This window comes from Chinchilla lanigera, unplaced genomic scaffold (genome assembly GCF_000276665.1).
Source record: "Chinchilla lanigera isolate Chin_1 unplaced genomic scaffold, ChiLan1.0 scaffold00043, whole genome shotgun sequence".
NCBI lineage: Eukaryota > Metazoa > Chordata > Mammalia > Rodentia > Chinchillidae > Chinchilla > Chinchilla lanigera.
Genome location: NW_004955444.1, coordinates 8336007 through 8358364, shown reverse-complemented (window position 1 = coordinate 8358364; position 22358 = coordinate 8336007). Strand labels below are relative to the sequence as shown.

General features: G+C 41.2%; 1 protein-coding gene across 10 annotated transcripts in view; it reads right to left on the bottom strand.

Moving 5' to 3' along the window:
• Eya1 (EYA transcriptional coactivator and phosphatase 1) overlaps positions 1 to 22294 on the bottom strand; it is a 318971-nt gene extending 296677 nt beyond the window's left edge. For 4 of the 10 annotated variants that reach the window (XM_013518207.1, XM_013518204.1, XM_013518203.1 and 1 more), the window contains exons 1-2: positions 22274 to 22290; positions 9356 to 9459 (exon numbers count right to left, since the gene is read on the bottom strand). In XM_013518207.1, the coding sequence (XP_013373661.1) occupies positions 9356 to 9388 (33 nt within the window). In that variant the 5' untranslated portion in view covers positions 9389 to 9459; positions 22274 to 22290. Of the gene's footprint in view, positions 1 to 9355; positions 9460 to 22273 lie in introns of those variants that run through there. The other 6 variants (XM_013518211.1, XM_013518210.1, XM_013518208.1 and 3 more) reach the window with 6 other exon arrangements.
• Positions 22295 to 22358: the final 64 nt, after the last annotated feature.

Below are 22358 nucleotides of genomic sequence, written 5' to 3'. Positions count from 1 at the left end.
GAGCAGATAAAGATACAAAACTTGACATATGAGTCTATGAGAGAGAGAGAGAAAGAAAGAGAGCCCTAGTAACTTATGAATGAAATGCAGTAAGAAAGAGTAGAGTTATATTAACTATATAATTACTTATATGTGTGTATTATCAAGCTTCACCACTTCTTTAAAAAATATAAACTGGAAACAGTGGCATCTACTTGTAATCTCAGCTATTTGGGGGTCTGAGGTAGGAGGATCACAAATTCTAGGCCAGCCTAGTCAAATTAATAACACTCCCGTTTCTTTCTCTCAAAAAAGAAAAGAGAAAGTCCTAAATATGTCACTAATTTTAAATACAAAAGTAGGCTGATGGTGTCACTGTATTATTTACTTATTGCTATGTAAAAAACTACATCAAAACTTAGCACTTGAAAATAACACACATTGTAGCAGGCTACGGTAACTCAGTGGTAGAGTATGAAGCCATGGGTTTGATCTGCAGCACCATAATCAATCAATCAATCAATCAACCAAATGAACACACATTTATCATCTTACGCAAGTTTTGAGGGGCAGCCAGGTGGAGAACTTTAGGTGGATGGTAGCAGCTTAGGGTCTCTTTGAGAACACACCTAGGTTGTCTCCTGGGGCTGTAGTCATCCAAAGGCTTGACAGAGGCTAGAGAATCTGTTTGCAAGATGATTCAGGCATGTGGCTGCTTCAGAAGGCTTCAGGCATTGCTGTCTTCACAGCACTGCCTCAGTGTCCTCAGAACAGCTGGCTTTCCCAGAGGGAGTGACCCAAGAGAAAGCAGGGAGGAAATCACAATGCCATTTGTGATCTTATGTCCACAGTGGCATTCCATTGCTTCTGCTCTTTTTTTACCTATTAGAAGTGAGTTAATAAGCCTGTTTACCGGAAAGGGACTCAAGGGGTCCATCTGAAAAGGTTCTATCACGAGACTTCATCCTTGTATTTATTCATTTTCTTATTTCCAGAACTAAGGATGTAACCTAGGACCTTGTGAATTACTAGGCAAATGCTCTACCACTGAGCTATCCTTTGCCCCAGCCCTTCCATCCCTTAAAGGAAGGAATATTAAACTAGGTGTTGCTGGACCACAACTACAATCCCAGCCATCTAGGAGATCAAGGCAGGAGGGACACAAACTCAAGCCCAGCCCGACCTTGTCTCAAAATAAAAATGGTCTGGGGGTGTAATTCAGAGTGAAGGTCCTGGATTAAATCTCCACTGTGGAAAAACTAAGAGGGGGACAGGAAGATGAGGAGAAAAGGAAGAAATAGGAGGAGGAGAAAACAAAGAGAAGAGAAGAGAAGAGAAGAGAAGAGAAGAGAAGAGAAGAGAAGAGAAGAGAAGAGGAAAGAAAATAGGAAAGGGGAGGAGAGGTGAGGAGAGGAGAGGAGAGGAGAAAAAAGAAAAGGAAAGAAAATAAAAGAGAAGAAGAGTATCAAAGAATTTGTGAACCATCTTACAGTCAGCACAATCACACTCTAGGTATCAGACACGAAATGAACAGTGCTTCTTTACTGATATACTAGGCATCTTTTGAAGTTATCATAGAAACACATATGATGTAACAAATAAATTGTAAATGTACAACAGGTGTCAAAAAATCCTTATTCTATATTAGTGCCAATACAAAGATATACTATAAGCTCTCCCATAATAATTTTCATTGAGATGTTAAGAGTTTAAAAAAAGACAACACAAGTCCACAGACAAGCAGAATTTAGAAGTGTAAAGGCACATCCCATTGAAGTCCAAACAGCCCTGGTGCTGTGGAAGTGGATCCTCAGATCCACTGGAGCTCACACTGGTCCTGACTTCTGTGATGGGTCCTCACACCTATCCTCGGGTGACCCCACACATTTATCTTCTGATACAACCCTCTGTGAGCTTCAGTTATCCAGCACAATGTGCATGCTGAAAGAATCACTCTGAGTTAGAATGGGAAGAGAAGTTCTCCCAAATTCTTTTTGTTTTTTTTTTTTCCCCCGGTACCGGGAATCGAACTCATGACGTCGCTCTTGCCAGGCAGGTGCTGTGCCACTGAGCTAAATCCCCAGCCCCGGGGCTGGGGATTTAGCTCAGCGGCCAAAAGCACCTGCCTGGCAAGCGCAAGGTTGTGAGTTCAGTTCCCAGTACCGGGAGAAAAACCAAAAAATAAATAAATAAATAAATCCCTAGCCCCAGTTCTCCCAAATTCTGTATTTTACAAATGAGGAACATGAAGCCCAGAGAGAGCAGAGGAGTCCCATTCTGGTTGGCAGGGTTAGTGATGGAGGGAGATCATGCCAGGGGAGAGGGTGCAACTGCAGACCCCCCCGAGAGAACAGGGCGCTTGCTGTGGCTACAACATTCACGTGAGCCCGGGATGCCGTTCTCACATTGATGTTAACTCTCATTCTACAACTGCCCAGGTCAGTACATGGGACCAAGCCCTTCCAGCCTCCAAAGTCTATCATCCTTTCTTTCCAGTCCTTTAGGAAAAGAATTTGTCTGTATCAACGTGGCCCTCTTGTAGCTCTTAATACTTTTGGTATCAGCATCCCTAACATAGCTGTGGAGCAGAAAGGCTTTTTTCTTTTAAGAATTTAAACTGTCCTCACCTCTCCATCCATCCAATGAAACACAAAGTCCCAAAGTGTCTGCGTTTTACTCAGACAGGGAGAGAGGGACAGGCAGGGGGAGGGAGACAGAGAGAGAGAGAGAGAGAGAGAGAGAGAGAGAGAGAGAGAGAGAGACGGAGAGAGAGACAGAGACATAGACAGGTAGAGACAGGAGCAATAGTTGCCGGCTTCTCATTTATACCAGTTCATAGTCACCGGAGTTCTCAGGCCCCTGCAGGCTAAGTACGCCGGGTCAGAGACAGGCAAGGGGCCCTGAGACTCAGGTCACAGCCTCTCTTTCTTTTCTTTCCAGTGTTAGTCACAAGCAATTTCCATCTTTGTCACACCCCATTTGTGCAGTGTGTAGAGACCAAGTGAGCTACACCAGAACACAAGACACTGGCCAGCTCCGATAAACAAACGCTTACTAAGTGCCTGCGGAGGGCTTGACATTGTGCTTGGCCCTAGAAATGTAAACATGTCACTGCCCTGGCTCTGGAGTAATTTTCCTGTCTCGATTTTATTTTTTACCTAAAATACCCAACTGTCAATACAACCTGGTGCCCAGTTGGAACTTCGATGGCCAGTGTCTTCCACACTCTTAGACCATATTTGAACCCGAACTCCTCTATGGTGCCCAAACCAGCTGTGTCTGCTCAGGTGAAAATGTTTCCCTGAATCCTTCTAGGACAGTCTAACATCCTACGTCATAAACTCATCCAACCAAGCCCTGGGAATGTGTGTCCACGACATCTAAATTAAGCGATAGTGTTCTGTCCCCCGAGTCAAATACATTTTAATCAAATAGCAACTAGCTGTTTTAATCACCTTGTGTGTGGGCCTGGAATGTCTGGGGTAACATTAATATTCAGGGAAAACACCAAGGCAGCATTCACTGTGTGGAAGGTAACACCTTCAGCATCCTCAAATGGTGAACCTCGTTCAGTCTAACATCAACCTGTGATCATCATCCGGTTTACCGACATGGGGAATGGCCTAGTGGAGGCTCACAGACTTCCCCAGGGTCATGCGGCTCGTGAGCACCACACTTTAAATGTGAAGCCAAGGAATGGGGCTCCAGAACCTGTTCTCCTATTCCCTGTATATTATTTCTAATCACACCATCATGAGAAGGCACTATTATCTCCACATTACGAATGAGAAAGAATGGAGGTTCACAGAGATGAGAGGGCAACTCGCCTGAGAACACAGAATGGACTGAAACAAATCTGCCCGACATGAACAGTCTGCCCTTTCCAAAACGATGTCCCCACACCAAGCTCCAGCTTGGTGCTGGTGGCTCTATACACTGCTTCAGAATTTATAAAATGCTTTGCCATGTGCTATCTCCCTTCTTCATTGTAGGCATCTAGCAATATAGATCTTACTTCCTCCGTAAAAGCAAAATTAAGGCTCCAAATTGACATGAATTGCTTGAGTGATTTACTGAAAGGATCCATAGTTAGTAACCTGTGACTCAGAAACAGTATTCTGACTCATAGCCAGGGTTCTCCTCACTCTGTCCCACTGCTCTCCAATGTCCAAGTTCTCATCTGTTGGTGATGCACCCCGCACAAGTCAGCCTAGCCCAACTCTAGCTCTACTGCTCAGCATGAAAATGCAGATCATCACTGCTCTCCAACAGATTAAGGGAGAGAAGAAAAACAAGCTGGTGGGGAACGCAGCCTATAATTGATAGTGATGAAGAGGGTCATAAGCATTCGAAAGTAGTCACATAGGGGCTGGGGATTTAGCTCAGTGGCACAGCACCTGCCTGGCAAGTGCAAGGTTGTGAGTTCAATTCCTGGTACCGGAAAAGAAACACAAAGTAGTCACGTATAGTCATTGTTTGCTGTTGCCATCAAGATGGCTAGAATGCTGGTGAGGGTACCTCAGGGGCTGAGTGTCTCCAACTATAAGACAATACGGTGGAGCTAGAACTGTGATTTCAAAGGTATCATTATTCCAAAAAAAAAAATCTAGAATATCATCACCCAAAATTGTGAAGATAAAAGTAAGTTAACTGTCTGTCATTTACAATAAAATGTGTCTTCTAGTGTCTCAAGAGACCTAATTCCACCCCCTTGCCCACCAGCTGTGAACAACATCGTCAAGCATATGTCAATGTTTGTAATACCGGCACAGCTATAATGGTTGTATTTTAAGATTTTTACGCAAACTTGCAGGTTATCACGTAGTATTTTCCTATGACTGCATCTTTCTAGAGATGTTTCTAGTTTTTAAAGAACTTCTAAATGCACAATCACATTTGAACAATAAAATTGTGATTTCTAAGCAAAAGAAAAACAAATATTATCATCTCTGTCTTATTGCAGCTGAGGAGACTGGTGCTTCAAAGCCCACCTTGTGTCGTCCGACTCATGAAAGAGTAAGCCAGGTCTCCTGGCTGCAAATCTTAAATGTCATTTTCAGGATACCGGGCTGTCTATCTCACATAGTCTCAAGGTTTATGTTGTTGTGTAGTGAATTTTTAACTGTAGTCTTCAAAGTTTCATAAAGAAAGATAGAGATTTTTAAAATTCACATTTTTTCAAAGAGTACATAGATTTTTTTTAAATATTGATGTAATTTACTTCTAGAAATCATCATAAACTACACAAACCAAGAGATGCCACCAGATCTCAGCTCTTTCATGTCTATGATTCCAAGGTGTGAGCCACAGTGGAGAACGCTATGATCTGCTGCTTTGGCACTGCTGACAGAGTGGCTCTGTGGTCATCCAAATGGGTGCCTCCTGAGAGATCTGGAGTGGCCAGATTTATGACAGAAACGATGGAAGCCTCCACTAAGCTCTTCTTCTCCATTATGTCCTCACAAGACCAATAGAGAAGTAGACAGAACTTAGATAATTGCGTGAGTTACTAGATGTGGAAGACACATGTACAGAACATTCCAGAATAAGAAAGGGAGAGTTTCTGGTTTAACGTTTTAGTCCAATTCTGTGTCTACATAGGACTCAAATAAGAAGCTACTTCACCTTGTATGGTCTGTCTTCACCTGACAGACACATTTCCACAGCTCTGCTAGGGGCAACAAGGCCATGGTACAGAGGCAGTGTGCTCTTCAATATTCAGTAATAAGCCATTTCCCAACCTTGAAGGGTCACAGCCACCATAAAAAGTTAACTTCAACTCTCACAATGCACGACAGTAGCACCAAGCTTAAGAGGGTGCACTTTCTAAAGGGTTTCCACACACTTCCGATCCCACATCCACTGAAATGACAGAGAAACTCCCAGGTATCTCTCCCACAGAGAGAACCCTGGGCTCATCAGTGGTCACCATGCTAGAAGAAGGTCCACAGCACTCCTGTGAGCCTTGTGCGCAGCCCAAATCTCTGGGCTAGTGAGAAAGCACGAGGAAGCACCACCGCTTCCTCCCTCCCCATCACATCCCTCTCTGCCTATGGAATAGAGAAAGAACCATTAAGACTTGAGCCAAAACTCTAAAGAGGCAGTGAAGCTTCAGAATATTCTGCTAATTGCACCTGTTGAACCTTGCAAATGTGTTTTGTAAATTGGCACTGTATACAAAAACCTCTCAAGAAGCCGTCTTTAAAAAAGTATCCTATTCTGATGAGAAAACCAAAGGTCCTATCCTTATTAGGGCTATGCTTAGTGAGGCAAGTATTAAACTTTCCTGGAAGACCCACAGTCCAGAAATGGCCATTAGCAAGTGTAAATCTGTGAGCAAAGGGCTAGAGAGTGAAAGAAAGGAAGAGTTCCAAAACCAAAGTGGAAGGGATATTGGTCAGGTTATGTGGATTTCACTCTTCATTTTATAGGTGCAAAAACTGAAGTTCCCAAAGAAGTTGGAATACACTTCGTATTTTTAAAAGAATGCAGACAACAGATGCTGCGCATCATTAAAACAGAATACTCTGACACTTGCAACACATCAATGACTCTCACAGATATAAAGGAACCAGAAACAAAAGGCATGGTACGAGGACTGAGTACGCATGAATTTCTGGAACAATGGGCCAAAGTCATCAAAGATGAAAACAGCTGGAACAGTGCTTGTCTATGGGGCCAGGGGATGGGCGCTGGGGAAGCCTCGAGTGACAAGGAACACGAGAAGACTTTCTGGCGTTTGGGGGACATTCTTCTCTGTGATAGGGAATGGGCTGCACAGGTATATCTGTTTGTCAAAAGTGGATAGGCAAGATGTGCCTCTTCATACATGTAAAAGAGTTACATGTAGTGTATAATTCTGTGTGTACTACAAATACAGTTGAGGGTCTGGGGATTTAGCTCAGCGGCAATGCGCCTGCCTGGCAAGCGCAAGGTCATGAGTTTGGTTCCCGGTACCGGAGAAAAAACAAAACAACAACGAAAAAAACAAATACAGTTGAAACTCTGTATAAGAAAAACTTCGGAAAGATGAATGTGACAAGCAACAGAAAATTCAGCCATGTTTAAATGTGGGCAGTTTTGATACTGGTCTAGGACTCCAATCTTTTTTCTTGAGTAACTTGAATGTTTTCAGCTAGGTTCGAGGTCCCCTGCTGATCCTGAGTTGCTTCCTCCACCTGCTAAAGGGAAAGGAGGAGCCTGAGCGCAGAAGGAAGCAAGTGCTGAGGGGCCTCCTAAGGCCCCATTCAGGGGCATCTGAAGAGACGGCTGCCATCCGTGGCTGAGCAGGGAGGAGGAAAGCTGTCCAGGAGGGACTTCTACAATCAATGGCGTAGAGTGTTCAAGAAAAGCCCCTCCCTAGTTTTGCACCTCTAGGATAGCCCGCTACCTTTCAAGAAAACTGTTTTACTCTCACATAAAAAAAAAAAAAAAAAAGCAATGAAATGGCAGTTAGACTGCCATGTCATGGTGTTATGAAAACTGAAGACAATTCTCATAATCCTTTTTTACCTATTTCACTTTCAAATCTTAGTTAATTTCTTCATTGTTTTTGTTAGTACATATTTGCAGTTCACACAGTTTACGATCATTTTGGGGAGTGGTTACAGGTCCACACCACAGCTCGTTTCCTTTTCATCAGTACATGTATGAAATTCATAACAACTACATTCCCCATGAGGAGCAGGTGCATGTACATAACAAACCTTAATTCTTTTTCTTCCCTTCCTTTCCCTCCCTCTCCCTCGTCCCTTGTCCTCCTTCCCATTTGAACATTTCTTCCTACTTCCCAGTATCTATCATCCAGTTTGGCCCCTCCTGGTTCCTTGACGCCATACCTTTAAGGAAAGTGAATCAGACACACACGTTTAAATATTGCATTGTTTCTCTTCGGTGAGAAACACAAAACACAAACTTCTTCATTCTTAAATTAGAACTCGCAAACTATGAAATGTCAGCAGTGTTTCTTTGCCAACACTGTTAAATTTGTTGGTGATCCTCCAACACATCAACTGGGCTCTAAGAACCAATGTGACAAAAAAGGTGGCAGTAAGTAATAAGTTATTCATCAGCTTATTTTTCATTCATTTTACGTGTGCTACAAAAGTATTTTTAATTTAATAAAATCACATATCACAGGCCCATAACAGGAGTTTCAACAATCTAAATAACTAAATGGATTACGGAGACTCTTCCTGTTTAGGGTAAAAGCTACACCATATAAAGTGATCCCAGAGTGCTTTATGGGAATTACCTCACAAGATGACTTAGAGGATCCATAAAGTACACTCCATAATTACATACAGTATGGTTGCAAAACTACCATGACAGCACTTGGCCGTTAGTTATTAAAATCCTCATCCATTAGCAGTGGCTGCTTACTGCAGAACACTGATAGGTCTTGTAAAACACACATTTACAGGAACCTCAACAGCATTACTAAAGATCACGCTTTGGATTTGTGATAATTGTATTGTGAACAAAGCTGAGCTATAAAACCATTCATCTGAAAGCATCCTACCTGACCAGAGAACTTAAAATGCAAAGTCATGTCCGCAGCCTCAGACAGCGCTATGGAAATTTTCCTAAGAAATAACTTGAACTCACTGAAATATCTCTTAAAAATGAAAATAGTGAATTATTCAATCTCTAAATAACTCCTAAGTAATTTATAGGATTATCTCAATTTGGAAAGTCATTTATATGTCAAAGGAAATTTACTTTCTTTCTGATATGAACCTGAGGAAAATTTCAGAACTCTTTCTCTTCTGCTCAGAAGGTAAATGAACAAAGCATAACTTTAGGCTCTCTTAATTTGAGGGTCATTCCAGTGTTCATCAAACAGAAACACTAGAAACACTTTAAATATGAACACACGTCTATTCATAAAGCAAATACATATGAAACAAGCCAAAACACAGACATTAATTTAATGTTCTATGAGACAAATAGTTTTTCCTGAGACAAAGGAAAATGAAAGGCTTATAATTGTGTTATATATATATGTATGTGCAACCAGATTTGTAGCAACACAATTTGTAATAGCTAAATCTTAGAAACAACCCAAATGCCCATCAACCAAGGATTGTGTTATATATATATATATATATATATATATATATATTGGTTGCAATTACAAAATATGAAACATTGGCTTTTTTCTCTGTGACTCTACTCTTGATAACTGATACCACCAAGAAAAGATATAAATTAAGCTGATGAAATAGTGTAGTACTTAGTTTGAGATGTTCAAAATCATTAAAAATTGGTGCAGAGCTTTTGAGAAATTTCCAGACGCTCAGGTTACAACAAAAATAGTCATTACGATTTTAAAAGTAATAACTCTCTCCTTAGGTCTGACATTCTGTTTACTTACAGACTGTCCATTTATCCCCCGGGGGTCTTCCATTGAAGACTTCTTCTGAATTATATATGGGCTATTAGCTACACACTTCTTCAAAGGCTCCAGTGCCCCTGCACCTGTGAAGAATAGAGCACCAAGCCGCCGTATTAATTGTGTGGCATGAAATTAAGAGCTCCTCTGTACATCTGCAGCCCTCCACTGACTAGCGCGTATACACAAATCAAGAATGCTTACCTTCACTGAATGAACCTTTAAAATAAATATTATGGGCTCACTGTTTATCACAATTTACATAAGCCAAATGTGGCCAAATTATAGCTCAGTTGTGCCTGCTGTCAGCAGCTGCAACCCAGGAAATAAAAAAAGGGAAGGTGGGAGGGGGGTAGCAAAAAGCTTTCCACACACATTACTTTTGAGCTAACAGTAGAGAGCGCCCCCCCCCCGCCCGTTTCTCTTTTCCTTTTGAATTTGGTTTCTCCCTGCTATTTATCAACGTCAACTGTCCCACAATGCAAAGAGGAAATACTAACAAAGAAATATGATTATAGTCTGAGCAAGGATGAAAGAGAGAACTCTAGAGTTCAGTGTTTTACCCTCAGGGCACGGATATTATTATACTATTTCTTAGCAAGTTTATGTTAGGTCACAGTTTCACGGTTGATCAATTCCGCACCTTCAGAGACTCAACACCTTCAGGAGGAGTGGGTGTGGGGAAGGCTTCAAAACATCACCGATAAGTGTCGTGTACGGAAGCATATTCTACATCTAGTTATCTTCTAAAAATAATATACCCATCCAGTTGCCCCTTCTAATTTTCTAACTTTCAAAATTAATTTTCCTGCTCAAATGAGGAACTCAGAAGACACTTTTTTGTACTGACCTTGACCAATGAGAAATTATTCTGCATCTCTCACTTAAAATCCAATGCAGATATGTAAATATACATTAAATGTACCTGGGATTTTAAACAAAAATATACAACCTTGATATTAGCCAAGATAAAATTGCACAACAGGGAACATGTACTTTGGTATTGCTTTTTGTGAGGATACTTGAATTTATGTATGTTAGCATGGTAGGAAAACCACAAAACTAGAAATCAAGAGATCTGGTTCAGACTCTGCCAATAAATAGCTGAATAATCAATCACAGGCAAATAAGGTAAGCTTTCTGAGCCACAGTTCTCTCATCTGTGAAATGGGAGATTTCAAGTGGCTGACAGCTCTATAGTTTACATAAATATTTATTTTATAGTTCATAATTTAATGAGGATATACATTTGCGTGCATGATTTTTGATAAATAGTTCAAGCACAGTTCATTTGCAAAATAATTTTAAAATACTGGAATAATTCTCACATTTGTTTTGCCCACCATTATCAATGTTACAAAACATATTCCTTATCCACTGTCAACACAAAAGTGATGCTTCTTGAACATCATAACACATAAATAACTTTATTCTTAAAATTTGGAGAATCCATATTAAAATACCATGATTATATAATTTTAACAGAAAACAATGCCATAATTTTAAGTTATGAGCCAATAAAAATCATATAGATGGCTGGGTGTGGTAGAGCACGCCTGTAACCTCAGTTACTCAGGAGGTTGAAGCAGGAGGTCTGCAAGTTCAAGGCCAGCCTGGACAACTTAGTAAAACTCTTCCTCAAAAAAATAAAAATAAAAAGCCCTAGGGACGTAGCTCAGTTGTATAATACCTCTAGGAGCATGCCTATTTCCTGCAAGAGACACAGAGAGAGAGAGAGAACAAAGGGTGAGAAAGAAGGGAGGGAAGGAGGATGGGAAAGAAGGAGAAAAGATCATAGAGATGTATTTAGATCTGCTAAACTAGGAAAACAATGTCACTCTATTTTGAATTGCAAAATATTTCAAAACTCAATCTTAAAATTCAACAACAGCTTTTAGAGGATTCCTTGCACGCTTAGGAAGAGATATTCTAGAATAAATTAGACTTATTTCCATTGTTTAAGTTACTCTCAAGGGGCACATTAACTCTTCTGGGCGCTAGGACGGGATTTTAAAGTAATAGTAATAATTCTGCCTATGTTGGTAAAGTGCTTCCCAGTTTTCAGGGTGCTTGCACACAGGCTGCCCACGGTGCAGTGACACAGAATAAGACAAAGTCCAGTCTGAGCTCTCACAGAAGGGAGCAGGCCTAGGACAAAGCCCCCTCTGATTTCCCACAGATTTCCACTCTCTCAGTACCTGTCCTGAGAACATGTCTCAATCAAAATCTGTACATTCGATAGTCCAGGATTATTTCCCATGTGTTTCTTTTTCCTATTTCCATATTGAACTTACTGAACAGTTTAAGGTATTAAGAATGGTCAAGTTACATGAGCATGAAAGGTATTTCACTGGTAATTTTATTTCTGCTGGAGATGAAACTTTTCTGTACTAAATATCATGTTTGTTATTGTTTCCTAGGCTAAAGAAAGACTGAGATTATTGGGAAGTCAAAACAGTCAGTATGCATCTATTTCAGGTGGATGTCTCCAGCGAAAAAGACTACCACTCAAAAATCAAAAAATCACAGAGTCCTGGGCTTTATTTACAAATCCTCCACTGCCTGCTAAATCAGCATAGTTGTTTCCAGATTTCCCCACATCAGTCCAAACCATGAAATATATGACATGACTGAGCCTACTGATACTCAGGAGCCTGGCTCTGGCAAAACCTTAATTCCCTTCCTGGGCTTGATCTTTCATGGTTTATAAATAAGCCTGCCTCCATTACAGTACTTATCTAGAGGGACTGCAATTATTGCCCTACCTGACTCCTTGGCTCATTGAAGCTCCATGAGGGTGAGGACTCTGCCTGTGTTTCTTGTCCTGGATGCATGTGGCACTCATTCAATATGTAGAATCAATGAATGGATGGACGAATAAGTGTTGTTAATACACGATCATTTCTTAACGTAAAACAATTTGTTTCGGGTATCCAAGAACTGGACTCAAGCGACAACACGTAATTAGACTGATGTCTATCCACCACTTACTACCTACCTACACACACAGAGGTAGCTATTTATAAAGCTGTAAAAACCTACACATAAGCACAGATGAACATAGACTGGAAGTGGCATACTCGGGGTCTTTGTTTAAAGCTGGGACAGTCCTAGAAAAGGAGCATAACAATGTCCAGTGGGGGGCATTATTTTAGGTTTTTGGAGTCATAGAGGCAGAAGTCAGGTGACAGAGCTACCCCCAAATGGGACAGGGCACTGTAAAACCATTATCCATTCACAAACTGTCCTTACACTCACCCTACCCAAGCAGGGAGCTGAACAGTCACCCACTTTTGCATTTACCCAGAATGGCCAAATCCTTTACTTATGCACTCCTGAGCCAATTATACTAGTGCCCTCTGCAGGAGAGTGCTCTTTGGGGTTGTACATAATGGAAGCTCATCCTGGTTTTGGTCACTGAAGAACACGGTTTCCTTACAAAGAAACGAGGGACTGAGAGAGGTTCTGGGGCTCTGTCTGCCAACCCCAAGATTCTGGGGTCATTATCCACTCTGAATATAGAGGAAAAGTCTAGAAGCATTGTCCTGAAATATGCTTTACTGTTCTCTTAGGTAGAAAGAAAAGATGACCTGAGCTGAACATTGAGAAATAGCTGCACAGTGCTCTCTTCAGCAGCACATATACTAAAATTTGGAGAAATAGCTGCACAGTGTTAAGCTAGCCATGTATTCAGAGCCTGACTCTTCATATCCTCTAGCTACACGAAGCTACCTCTGAAGACGTCGTCCGAGGGCAGACAGTGGCAAGCAGCCCTTTCCAAGGCCACTGCAGTCCACAAAAGACAGAAAAGGGGCCGTCACAGCTCCAGGGAGGGGAGGCCTGCACTAACATTCACAGTCTCAGGTCAGCTGCTTGCCTGACCATCTGTTGCTGAGAACCTGCAGTTGCCAACAGGAGAAGGAGAAGGCTTCCCTGGGAGAGGAGTAAACAAGAAGTGACAGCCCGTTTCAACTGGGCTTTTCAACACCTGGAAGAATATGCCTACTCCAATGCGGGGGAAACCCAGCCACTACGGAATGCGAGCGAAGGGAGCGCACTGCTGACAAAGCGGAGCTTTGGAGAGCAAGGTTCTGGACTGCTGATGAAAAGCTAACTTTGTTACATGGACTTGCTCAACACAGGATTAACAGAAACTTTAGGAAGTTCTTTACACCTGCAGCTCTTCGAGAGAGGGAGGTAGGACAGAACAGAGTTGAAAGAAGTGAGCACACACCAGCGAATAAACAATGGTAAGTAAATGTTAGATTGACGTACTGATGCACTTTGCAAAAAATATCAAACTGGGGCTACAATCTGACAAAAACTTGTAAACATACGCAATGGCCCTTGAGAGACATTATGCAGCTAGGCCTCTGGTGATGACACGGTCATTATTCCAATGGCACTCAGTACTTCCCACTTGGAAGTGGCGTATGTTATGTCCTATTAGGACCAATAAGCCTATTGATTTTCAAAATACAAAATATAGAAACTTTAAAGCATGTGAAACAAAATGTCCATTTGTACGTTGGTGCTATAATTTAAAGTGTCCCTGGGCTGCCAGTCTTCCTAGTGTCACAAAAAAATCCTTGTGAAAGAAAGAAAAAGAAAGAAAGGAAGTAAGGAAAGGAGAGAGGGAGGGAGGAAGGGAAGGAGGGAAGGAGGGAGGGAGGGAAGGAAAACATCTCAGGAGCTCTGAACCTAAAGTTTTTCAAATCCAGCAAAATCTGTACTTGTCTCACACAGATACTTACTTTCAGACCCACTAGTTACAGTTAGGCCACTGACAAAAAAAGCAACGACACCCTATCTTACATGTAAATATTGTATTTCTTCTATTGTACTTCTAGTTCTTCACAAACATCTTAGCTATTTTCAGAACAAACAACTGGGAAGAGAGTAAGCTGGGAAGAGAGAAGTTGTAATAAGCACAGATTACACAGGCGTGAAGTAGAGAACGGGTCAAGTGAGGCAAGCCATCGGGATAGTTTTTCTAGGTTGAAGAAAAATAGGATGGAGGGAGAAGTAAGGGGTAATATGATTGGGAAATATATTTTGTTTTTATTTTATACATCACAGGTATTTTAATTTTTCCTGCTGGTTTTGAAAAATGGGTTGTATTTTAAATGGCACATGAATCATCTCTAATGAACCAGAGACCCATCAGACACTGTTAATACCTTGGGGCTCCTTGGATGAAAGAATATTTTCATTACAACACACCATCACTTTACTCTTTGCCTTCTCACCAGGTGTTGAGTTTTCCAGCATTCCTGAGAAGCAGAAGGAAACTAGGGGTTGAACGCTGCTTTATAGAAAAGAAAAGGGCTATTCTAAAATATGTCCCCAGAAGGCTACAACTACACATTGGATAAACATATCAAATCAAGGGGTCTCTAAGCAAATTTACAAACAGAAGCCTGCAGTGAAATGAACCACTGGATAAATGACTTCCAGAGACTTACTCAACTCACTGTCTCACGGCTCCAGAAGCCACAAGGCACCGTGTCTGTCACTTCGCCTTTGCTTTCTTCACCTTCCTAAGAAATTGGGTTATATCAAGGAGAGTAACGGGTGTGCATATTTGGGTATGTCACACTCAGAAACCCTATATACACTGCTCCCTGGGCTTTCAAATAAGAAAGGGTCATGTTACAACCACTGCAGTCATTCATTACTACAAACCAACCTGATCTCCACCTCGGTGAAAGTCTTCTCCAGGTGTAGAGGTAGTTTCTATAGAAGCAAATGTGTGCACTAATTTTCTTTCATAGTTTTTCTACTCACTTGTACTGCTAATTTAAATTTAATGGGAAGCCTCTCTAATCTATAGACTTTACAAAATAAAAATAATGGACATGATCCTGATGTATAATTAAACATTTATGGGGACAATATAATATTTCAATATATGCATGGATTGCATTGTGATCAGCTCAAGTGTATTAACAGGCCTTTTAGCTTAACTCTTTCTCATTTCATTAAAGATCATTAAAGTAACCTCTCTTGTAGTTTTATCGAAATGCACACTATACTATTCTTAGGTACAGCCACCCTACTGTGCAACAGAACTGCCGCTACCATCTGCGACTTCCTCCTAACTTCAGATGAAGAATGGAACACAATTAGACAATCAAATGAGCTGACACTAATTAGGAAAATGATGATGTGTTTACTTGGTAACTAAAGTTGAATTGAAACTGTGTTTTTGAGAACATTAGGCCAGCAAATTAGTTTAATACAGCACTTACTTCATTAACAATTTTAAGAAAGCACTAAATACATGCTGATTGACTGTGATTGGAGTCACACTCAGAAGGGATCTGAGGCTCAGCCGTATTCTGTATCAGCTGCTTCAGAACTACAGCCCTATAAATCCTATATGTATTAAAGGAAATTCAGGCATCCAAAGGAAAATAATCTGCATCACAATCACACCTGCTATGCATCTGAAATTTGTCTAGATTGGCATGCTGATTCTGCTGCATCTACTGAATTCAGGGCACTACAAAGCCTCCACCTGTGTTGTTTGTATCTAATGTATTATAGAAACAGTTTAGCAGCCTATTAGGACTTCAGTTTCAGTTTAAACAAACAAACCATGCTCCAGAATAATCGGGGGCAAAGAACAATAACTAGATCCACTCAGTGAATATGTTTCCTGCTGTCTAAATTAAGTAACTACACCCAGTGATGAATTTTCTTTATTCAAAAGAAGATACGGAATAACTACTGCATATGGATAAATCAACCACCAAATAGGAATACCTCAGTTTGTCAAATATAGCTCTCAACACTCGTAAGATGTTCATAATACATCACAGAAATTCAACCATGATGGAAAGAAGAACTACGGTTTCCTAGGTTGGGGTTTGATGAACTGCAGAACGTCAGGAGGAACCTTTTGGGGTGTTGAAACTGTACTTTATCTTGAGGACAGTAGTTACACGGGTGTATGTTATTGTTAAAATTTAGTGAATTATATGCTTAATAAGTGTGTATGTGTGTTATTTTGATACAGGGGAACAAACTCAGGGACACTCTGCCACTGAGCTACGCCCTCATCCCTTTTTTATTTTGTTTTCTTTTTTTGTTGTTCTTTATGAGACAGGGTCTCGCTATGGAGTTCAGGTTGGGCTTGTGCTCACTTTGTAGCCCAGGCAGGTCTTGAACTTGCAACGATCCTCCTGCCTCAGCCTCCCGAGTGCTGGGATTACAGATGTGCGCCACCATGCCCGGCTCCCCTTTTTTATTTTGAAACAGGGTCTTGCTAATCTGCCTGGGCAACTCATAAACTTGTGATGCTCCCGCTTGAGAATCTCCCAAACAGTTGGTATTACATGCATGCGTCACTGTGCCCAATTTACAGCTAATTTCTTAAAATATGCCACAACCAATAAATGTATGAAAAAAATGTTCAGCATCATTGGTCATTCAAGAAATGCAAATTAAAACAATTCTGCAACTGCATCTCATCCCAGAAAGCATGGTTGCCATCAGGAGGTCAACCAATAACAAATGCTGGCAGGGCTGTGAGGAGAAAGAAACCCTTCTCCACTGTTGGTGGGAGGTGTAGACGGGTACAACCACTGTGGAAATCAGTGTGGCAATTCTGCACAAAACTAGGATTAGAGGTCCGTGTGACCCAGCTATTCCCCTCTTGGGTATTTTCCCAGAAGAATTACAAACATCATACCACAGTGATATATGTGCATCCATGTTGATAGCAGCACAATTTGTCATAGCTAAATCTTGGAAACAACCCAAAAGCCCATCAACTGAGGGCTGGATAAAAGATGTGGTATTTTTATACAATAGAGTATTACTCCAGTCTAAAGAAGATAAACTTGAGGTTTTTATAGGTAAATGGATGCAACTAGAGACCGTACTCATAAGTAAAATAAATCAGACTTGCATGTGTAAACATAGTATTGTCTCCTTAGTGTAAGAACCTGAAAGAGTAAATAAAACCCAAAATGTACAATAGACATTGTGAAAGGGAAAGAAAGGGTAGGTGTTATGAGGGAAAAGAAAAAAGAAAGAAGGAATATATATATATATATAAACTAAGATAATTGTACTACTAATTTCTATTAGTTCATTGAAAGGAACAGTTAGCTTTTATATTGTTTGATCACTCTTACATGTCTATATCTGGTAATCCGAGCAAGTACTTTGAAGGTAACAATTTATATCCAAAAAATACACAAAAAATAACATACAATAAATATACAAAAAATAACAATTATATCCAAAAAATATAAAAACCATTGTTAATTTCCTATCATCTTGTTTTGAAATCCTGTATCATTTTTATCGTTTAATTATTTTCTTTAAAATAAAAAAAGGTAAAATAAAATATGCCACAAATTGTATTTTCTATGATTCATCACCCCTTTGCTCCAGCACCAGCAAGGAACTATCTAGCTGCTTTAACAGTGACTGTCTCCTTCACCGGGCCTGATAACTGGCCCTTGCTCCTCCAATTCCAACATGATATTAGTGCTGACTTTTCTTTAGCTGTTCAGCCACCAATATTCCTCTCTCATCCGAGTGACACTCCCAACTGAATCGATTAGAATTCAGGAACCAGTAATGGTCACATTTAGGTGTAGAAGTGAGGAAGCTAAAGATATATCTCTGGCTTAAATGGTGAAGAGTAAAAAACATAATCTTAGGGGCTGGGGATTTAGCCCAGTGGCAAAGCTCCTGCCTGGCAAGCGCAAGGTCTTGAGTTTGATTCCTGGTACCGGAAGAAAAACAAAAAACAAACACACACACAAAAAACCACATAGTCTTCACTACTAAGGTTCAATTGATATGATAATCATTGATATGATCCTGCAAGCTCTAATTTTTTAAAGCAGTTAAATCAGGATGGGCTGTTGTTCAGGAATGCCATGGATCTAATTCAAAAAGCACCTGCTCTGTGGCTGAGGATCAAAAGTAGGGTACTTGTCTAGCATGTTCAAGGCCGTGGGTTCAACTCCCAGCAGTGCAAAGCTGAACACATACATTAATCACCTGGTCTTTGTTTAGCCCACAATAAATCTAGCAGGCCAGAAATAAAATGCACTTTATTTATAAAAACACAATAAACACGTACTATTACTCAGGTTTTTTTTTTTTTCTGCTAAAATTCAAAAGCAATTCCAACCATAAATATAAGCATAGAATTCCGAGTCCAGCTCATTAAGTAATCTATTTCATGCAGGGGACCCAGGCTTATTAGATCTTAGAATTAATGCATCCTCCATGTGCCAGTTTGGGAAGAATCAGAGAATAAATGACTCCCCGCTGAGTTCCAAAACCACCCCTCGGAACCTAGACAATCACAACTAGTTTAGCAAAGCAATTTCCTCATTTCCTGGATGCTGACTCTTACTTTCAGTTGCTTCTTGACCAGAGTAAGGATTTCCTGATGGAATAAAACTGCAGGACTGCAGTCTCACAGGCCAAAACACCAAACATAAAAAATAACGGAGAGTGCATTACACCGTCAGAAAGGAGGCACTGGCTCGAGGTTTCTTTGAATTTTATTCTTTACTTAAAACTAGAGGATAGCATACATTAGAACAAACCTAGGGCGGTTTAATAAATCTGCATGTCCTCAATTCCACGAGAAGGAACTTAATGGGAGATGTTATTTCTTGTGAAGAGGCCACAGAAGCAAGCCCTGGAATCCACCTTTCCACTTTGGGCAGGGAGCATCTGAAACACCTTTGGTAGAGAGCTGACCTGCTTCAGTGGAAACACTTCTGGATACACGAATTTGCCAGTTTCTCAAGCCATGGGCCAGAGCTGGGATGTTTTAACTTTAGATTTTTCCTTATACTAAACTGAAATTGATTCACCTAAACCTTCTTCTGTAGGGCCAGTTTTTCTTTGGAAGCAATGAAAAAATACTTCAAGATCATCCTATCCAAAAAAGTCCTTGAAATGTTCTAGGTTTATGATGATAGATTTTAACAGATCTCATCAGTAGCTTCCAAACCTTATTATAATCTTTTTAAAATGTGTTGCTTTCTGATCCTTTCCTACAGGACCCACCTCTTGGTCAATGGCTTCTGGATCCAAACACCATTGGTGCTTACTGAGCTTAGGGACACTCAAAGTCTCCTGTAAAAGAACCCTATACAAGTCATAATTCCTCTGTCACATATTTGGGAGAACTGATCCATCCCTGTGAAATTCTCATCTTTTTAGTTTCTGCCTATCAGTCAAGCTCACTCAGATTCCCTTTAACTCATGATTCTGTAAGCCAGTGACTGAGATATCCCCTTCAGCCTTGTGTAGTATGCCAGCCTGATAGACCATTACTTAAGTTTTCTTCTTTTGAGTCACACAAATAATCAAGGAGAGAAAACCAAGAGCCACTCGTGATGAACCAACAGATACAGACAAAGACTACTGAAGACATAAGGCAGGAAGATAAGGATTTAAGTTTCTAGCTCTGGCACTTATTAATTCTATAATCTTGAGAGCTTGTTTGGAAATTCTAGAAGGGAAGTGCAGCTATGCATATACCCTTGACCAGGAATGGTCCTCCTCTTTTGGGGCTGGTTGTCCTCTTTGCCCAAGCAGGCAGCTTCGGGAGGGATGCACATGGAGTGTTGAGGGAGAAAGGGGACACCCTCCTAGCCAGCCAGATCAGCTGGATCAACCCCGGCAATCAATGCGGTGACAGACTTCGCAACCAAATTGCCCTCACATCCGAACTCTATAATCTCGGAAGAGATCTCTGAGCCTGGTTCTTCATCAATGCGATGATGTCGATGTCATCTCATAAGATGGAGAACATTAGCAATCTGTCCTATAGATAGTATATGCTCAACAAAATGTGCACAAGTGAATGAGATATGTGTTTTGTAAAGAATGAAAAGTCCTGGGCTGGGGATTTAGCTCGGCGGCAAAAGTGCTTGCCTGGCAAGCGCAAGGTCGTGAGTTCGGTTCCCGGTACCAGAGAAAAAACAAAAAAAAAAAGAAAAGAAAAGTCCTAAAACTGTTATACCCCACAGTTTAGGGGAAGAGTGGGAAGAAGAGTATGTAAAAAAGAATCAGCGTGTCATACACATGCACCAAACACCCACAATAAAAGTGGTCATTAGGTTCCATAAACATGTACTAAGGAAAATCATAACGCAACCACTTTGGTCTCTTGATTTTACATCCAACCATCAGTAGTTAGATCGTGTCAGTCAATTTCTTAAAGACAATATTATTTGGACAAGATACCATGCCTATACCTTGTACTCTAAACAGCTACTAGGAAGACAATAATAAGCAATGCATTAAATATCGTACCTCTGTTTTGAAACTTTTATTATTTTTTTCTCTTTAAAATAAAAAATTACAAAAGATACTTTTAGAAGCTGCATTTCACGTTAGTAAAATAATTAGTAAAACAATATTGTTACTACAGCACTCCTCTTTCACTACCTTTTTAAACATCTTGACATTTTTGATTGGCTAAAAGTTCCTATTGTCCTCAGATTGCTCTTTAACACCCTGTCTCTCTCTTCCTCCCTCTCTCCCTCTCTCTCTCTCCCCTCCCACACTACACCCCTACTTTGGTTTTTATTGGGGGTTTTTGAGATGGGATCTCATAAAGTAATCCAGGCCGGCCTAGAAGCCTAAAACTTGCTGTGTTGTTCAGGCTAGCTTTGAACTCACCATCCTCCTGCCTCAGCCTCCCTAGTGCTGGGGTATCTATCACCACTGTAATCTTTCTTAATTAACTTCTTTTCTGCTTTCTCTTTAGGCTATCATGGTGAAACATGTTAGACTGTTCTGTCTCCTGAGCAGGGGACAACTTCATTTAGTCTCATTTGGTGGGACATCCAAGTCCTTCCTTATCTGGTGGCAGCTACACCCTCCGGTCCCTCACTCTCTATCCCAGGCTCCTTCTGCTCGCCTGCAGCTCCTGTCACCTACCAGACTGCTTCCAGATGTTCCTGGTGCCAACCGCTGAGTGTTTTCTCCACCCAAACTCTTGCACAGTGTTAAGACTCACGTGGGCCACTGTTGCAGGAAGCCTCGCCCACCTTGTTGGTTTTAATCTTCTTCCTGTTTGAGCACACTGGCTCACAGCTGTCCACCACAGGCCTCAGGGCGGAAGCCGTTTCTATCCATGTAGCAAGGCGCCTGGAACGGTGCACGTGACCCAACATTGGTTGAATGAACAACTCAGAACTAGAGACACAGGATGCTGAGTGTACCAGGAACCCTGAACCGGAAGGACGGGTCCTTCATGACAGTGTGGACATCCTGCTCCTACGTTATTCCTGCGCGTCGCTCTCCTGGCCGAGACCCTCTGTGCTCAGTAGATACTTCGCACTGATTCTCTGGAGTGGATAAGCAGTTCCCACTCTGTGACAGGCTTGAGTCCCTCTTTATTCCATTTTGAGAAGCTTTACTTTTATGAGATGATTTATCTAACTAGCAGTAGTTGGGTTACCAGAAAAATTTCAAAGAGTGGGGCAGGACTTAACATAAAAACAGAATTGTTTACACAGTATGAATTATTCCCACCCACTCACCAACTCTCATGAAAAGTAAGCCAGATCCTGGTTATTTTTCCTTACTTCCCTAATTATTCATTGAAATAATAATTGCTCAACGTTGTCGACGCCTCCCATTCATCTGTTACTTTTTTAAACTGGCTTCTTCGATTTGAACCAATCAGACCACTTTTGGGCCAAAGGAAGGAACCACTGGGGCCACAAAACGTTAAAAATAAACATCAATTTGCCCCAAACGCCCCCCAAATGTTTCCCATTATTGGAACCTTCAGCGCACGCAAAGCGCAATCACATCAAATAAGGCCAAGACGAGTCCCGCACTGCCCCGGCCCCCGACGCCCCCGTCAGTCACCACCTCCCCGCAGGAAAACAAACCGACCCGACACATCCTCCACGTGCCGCGCCCGGCGCGGGGCGCAGCGGCTCCCCGAGCGCGTCCCGGCTGCGCGTACCTGGCGGCGGCC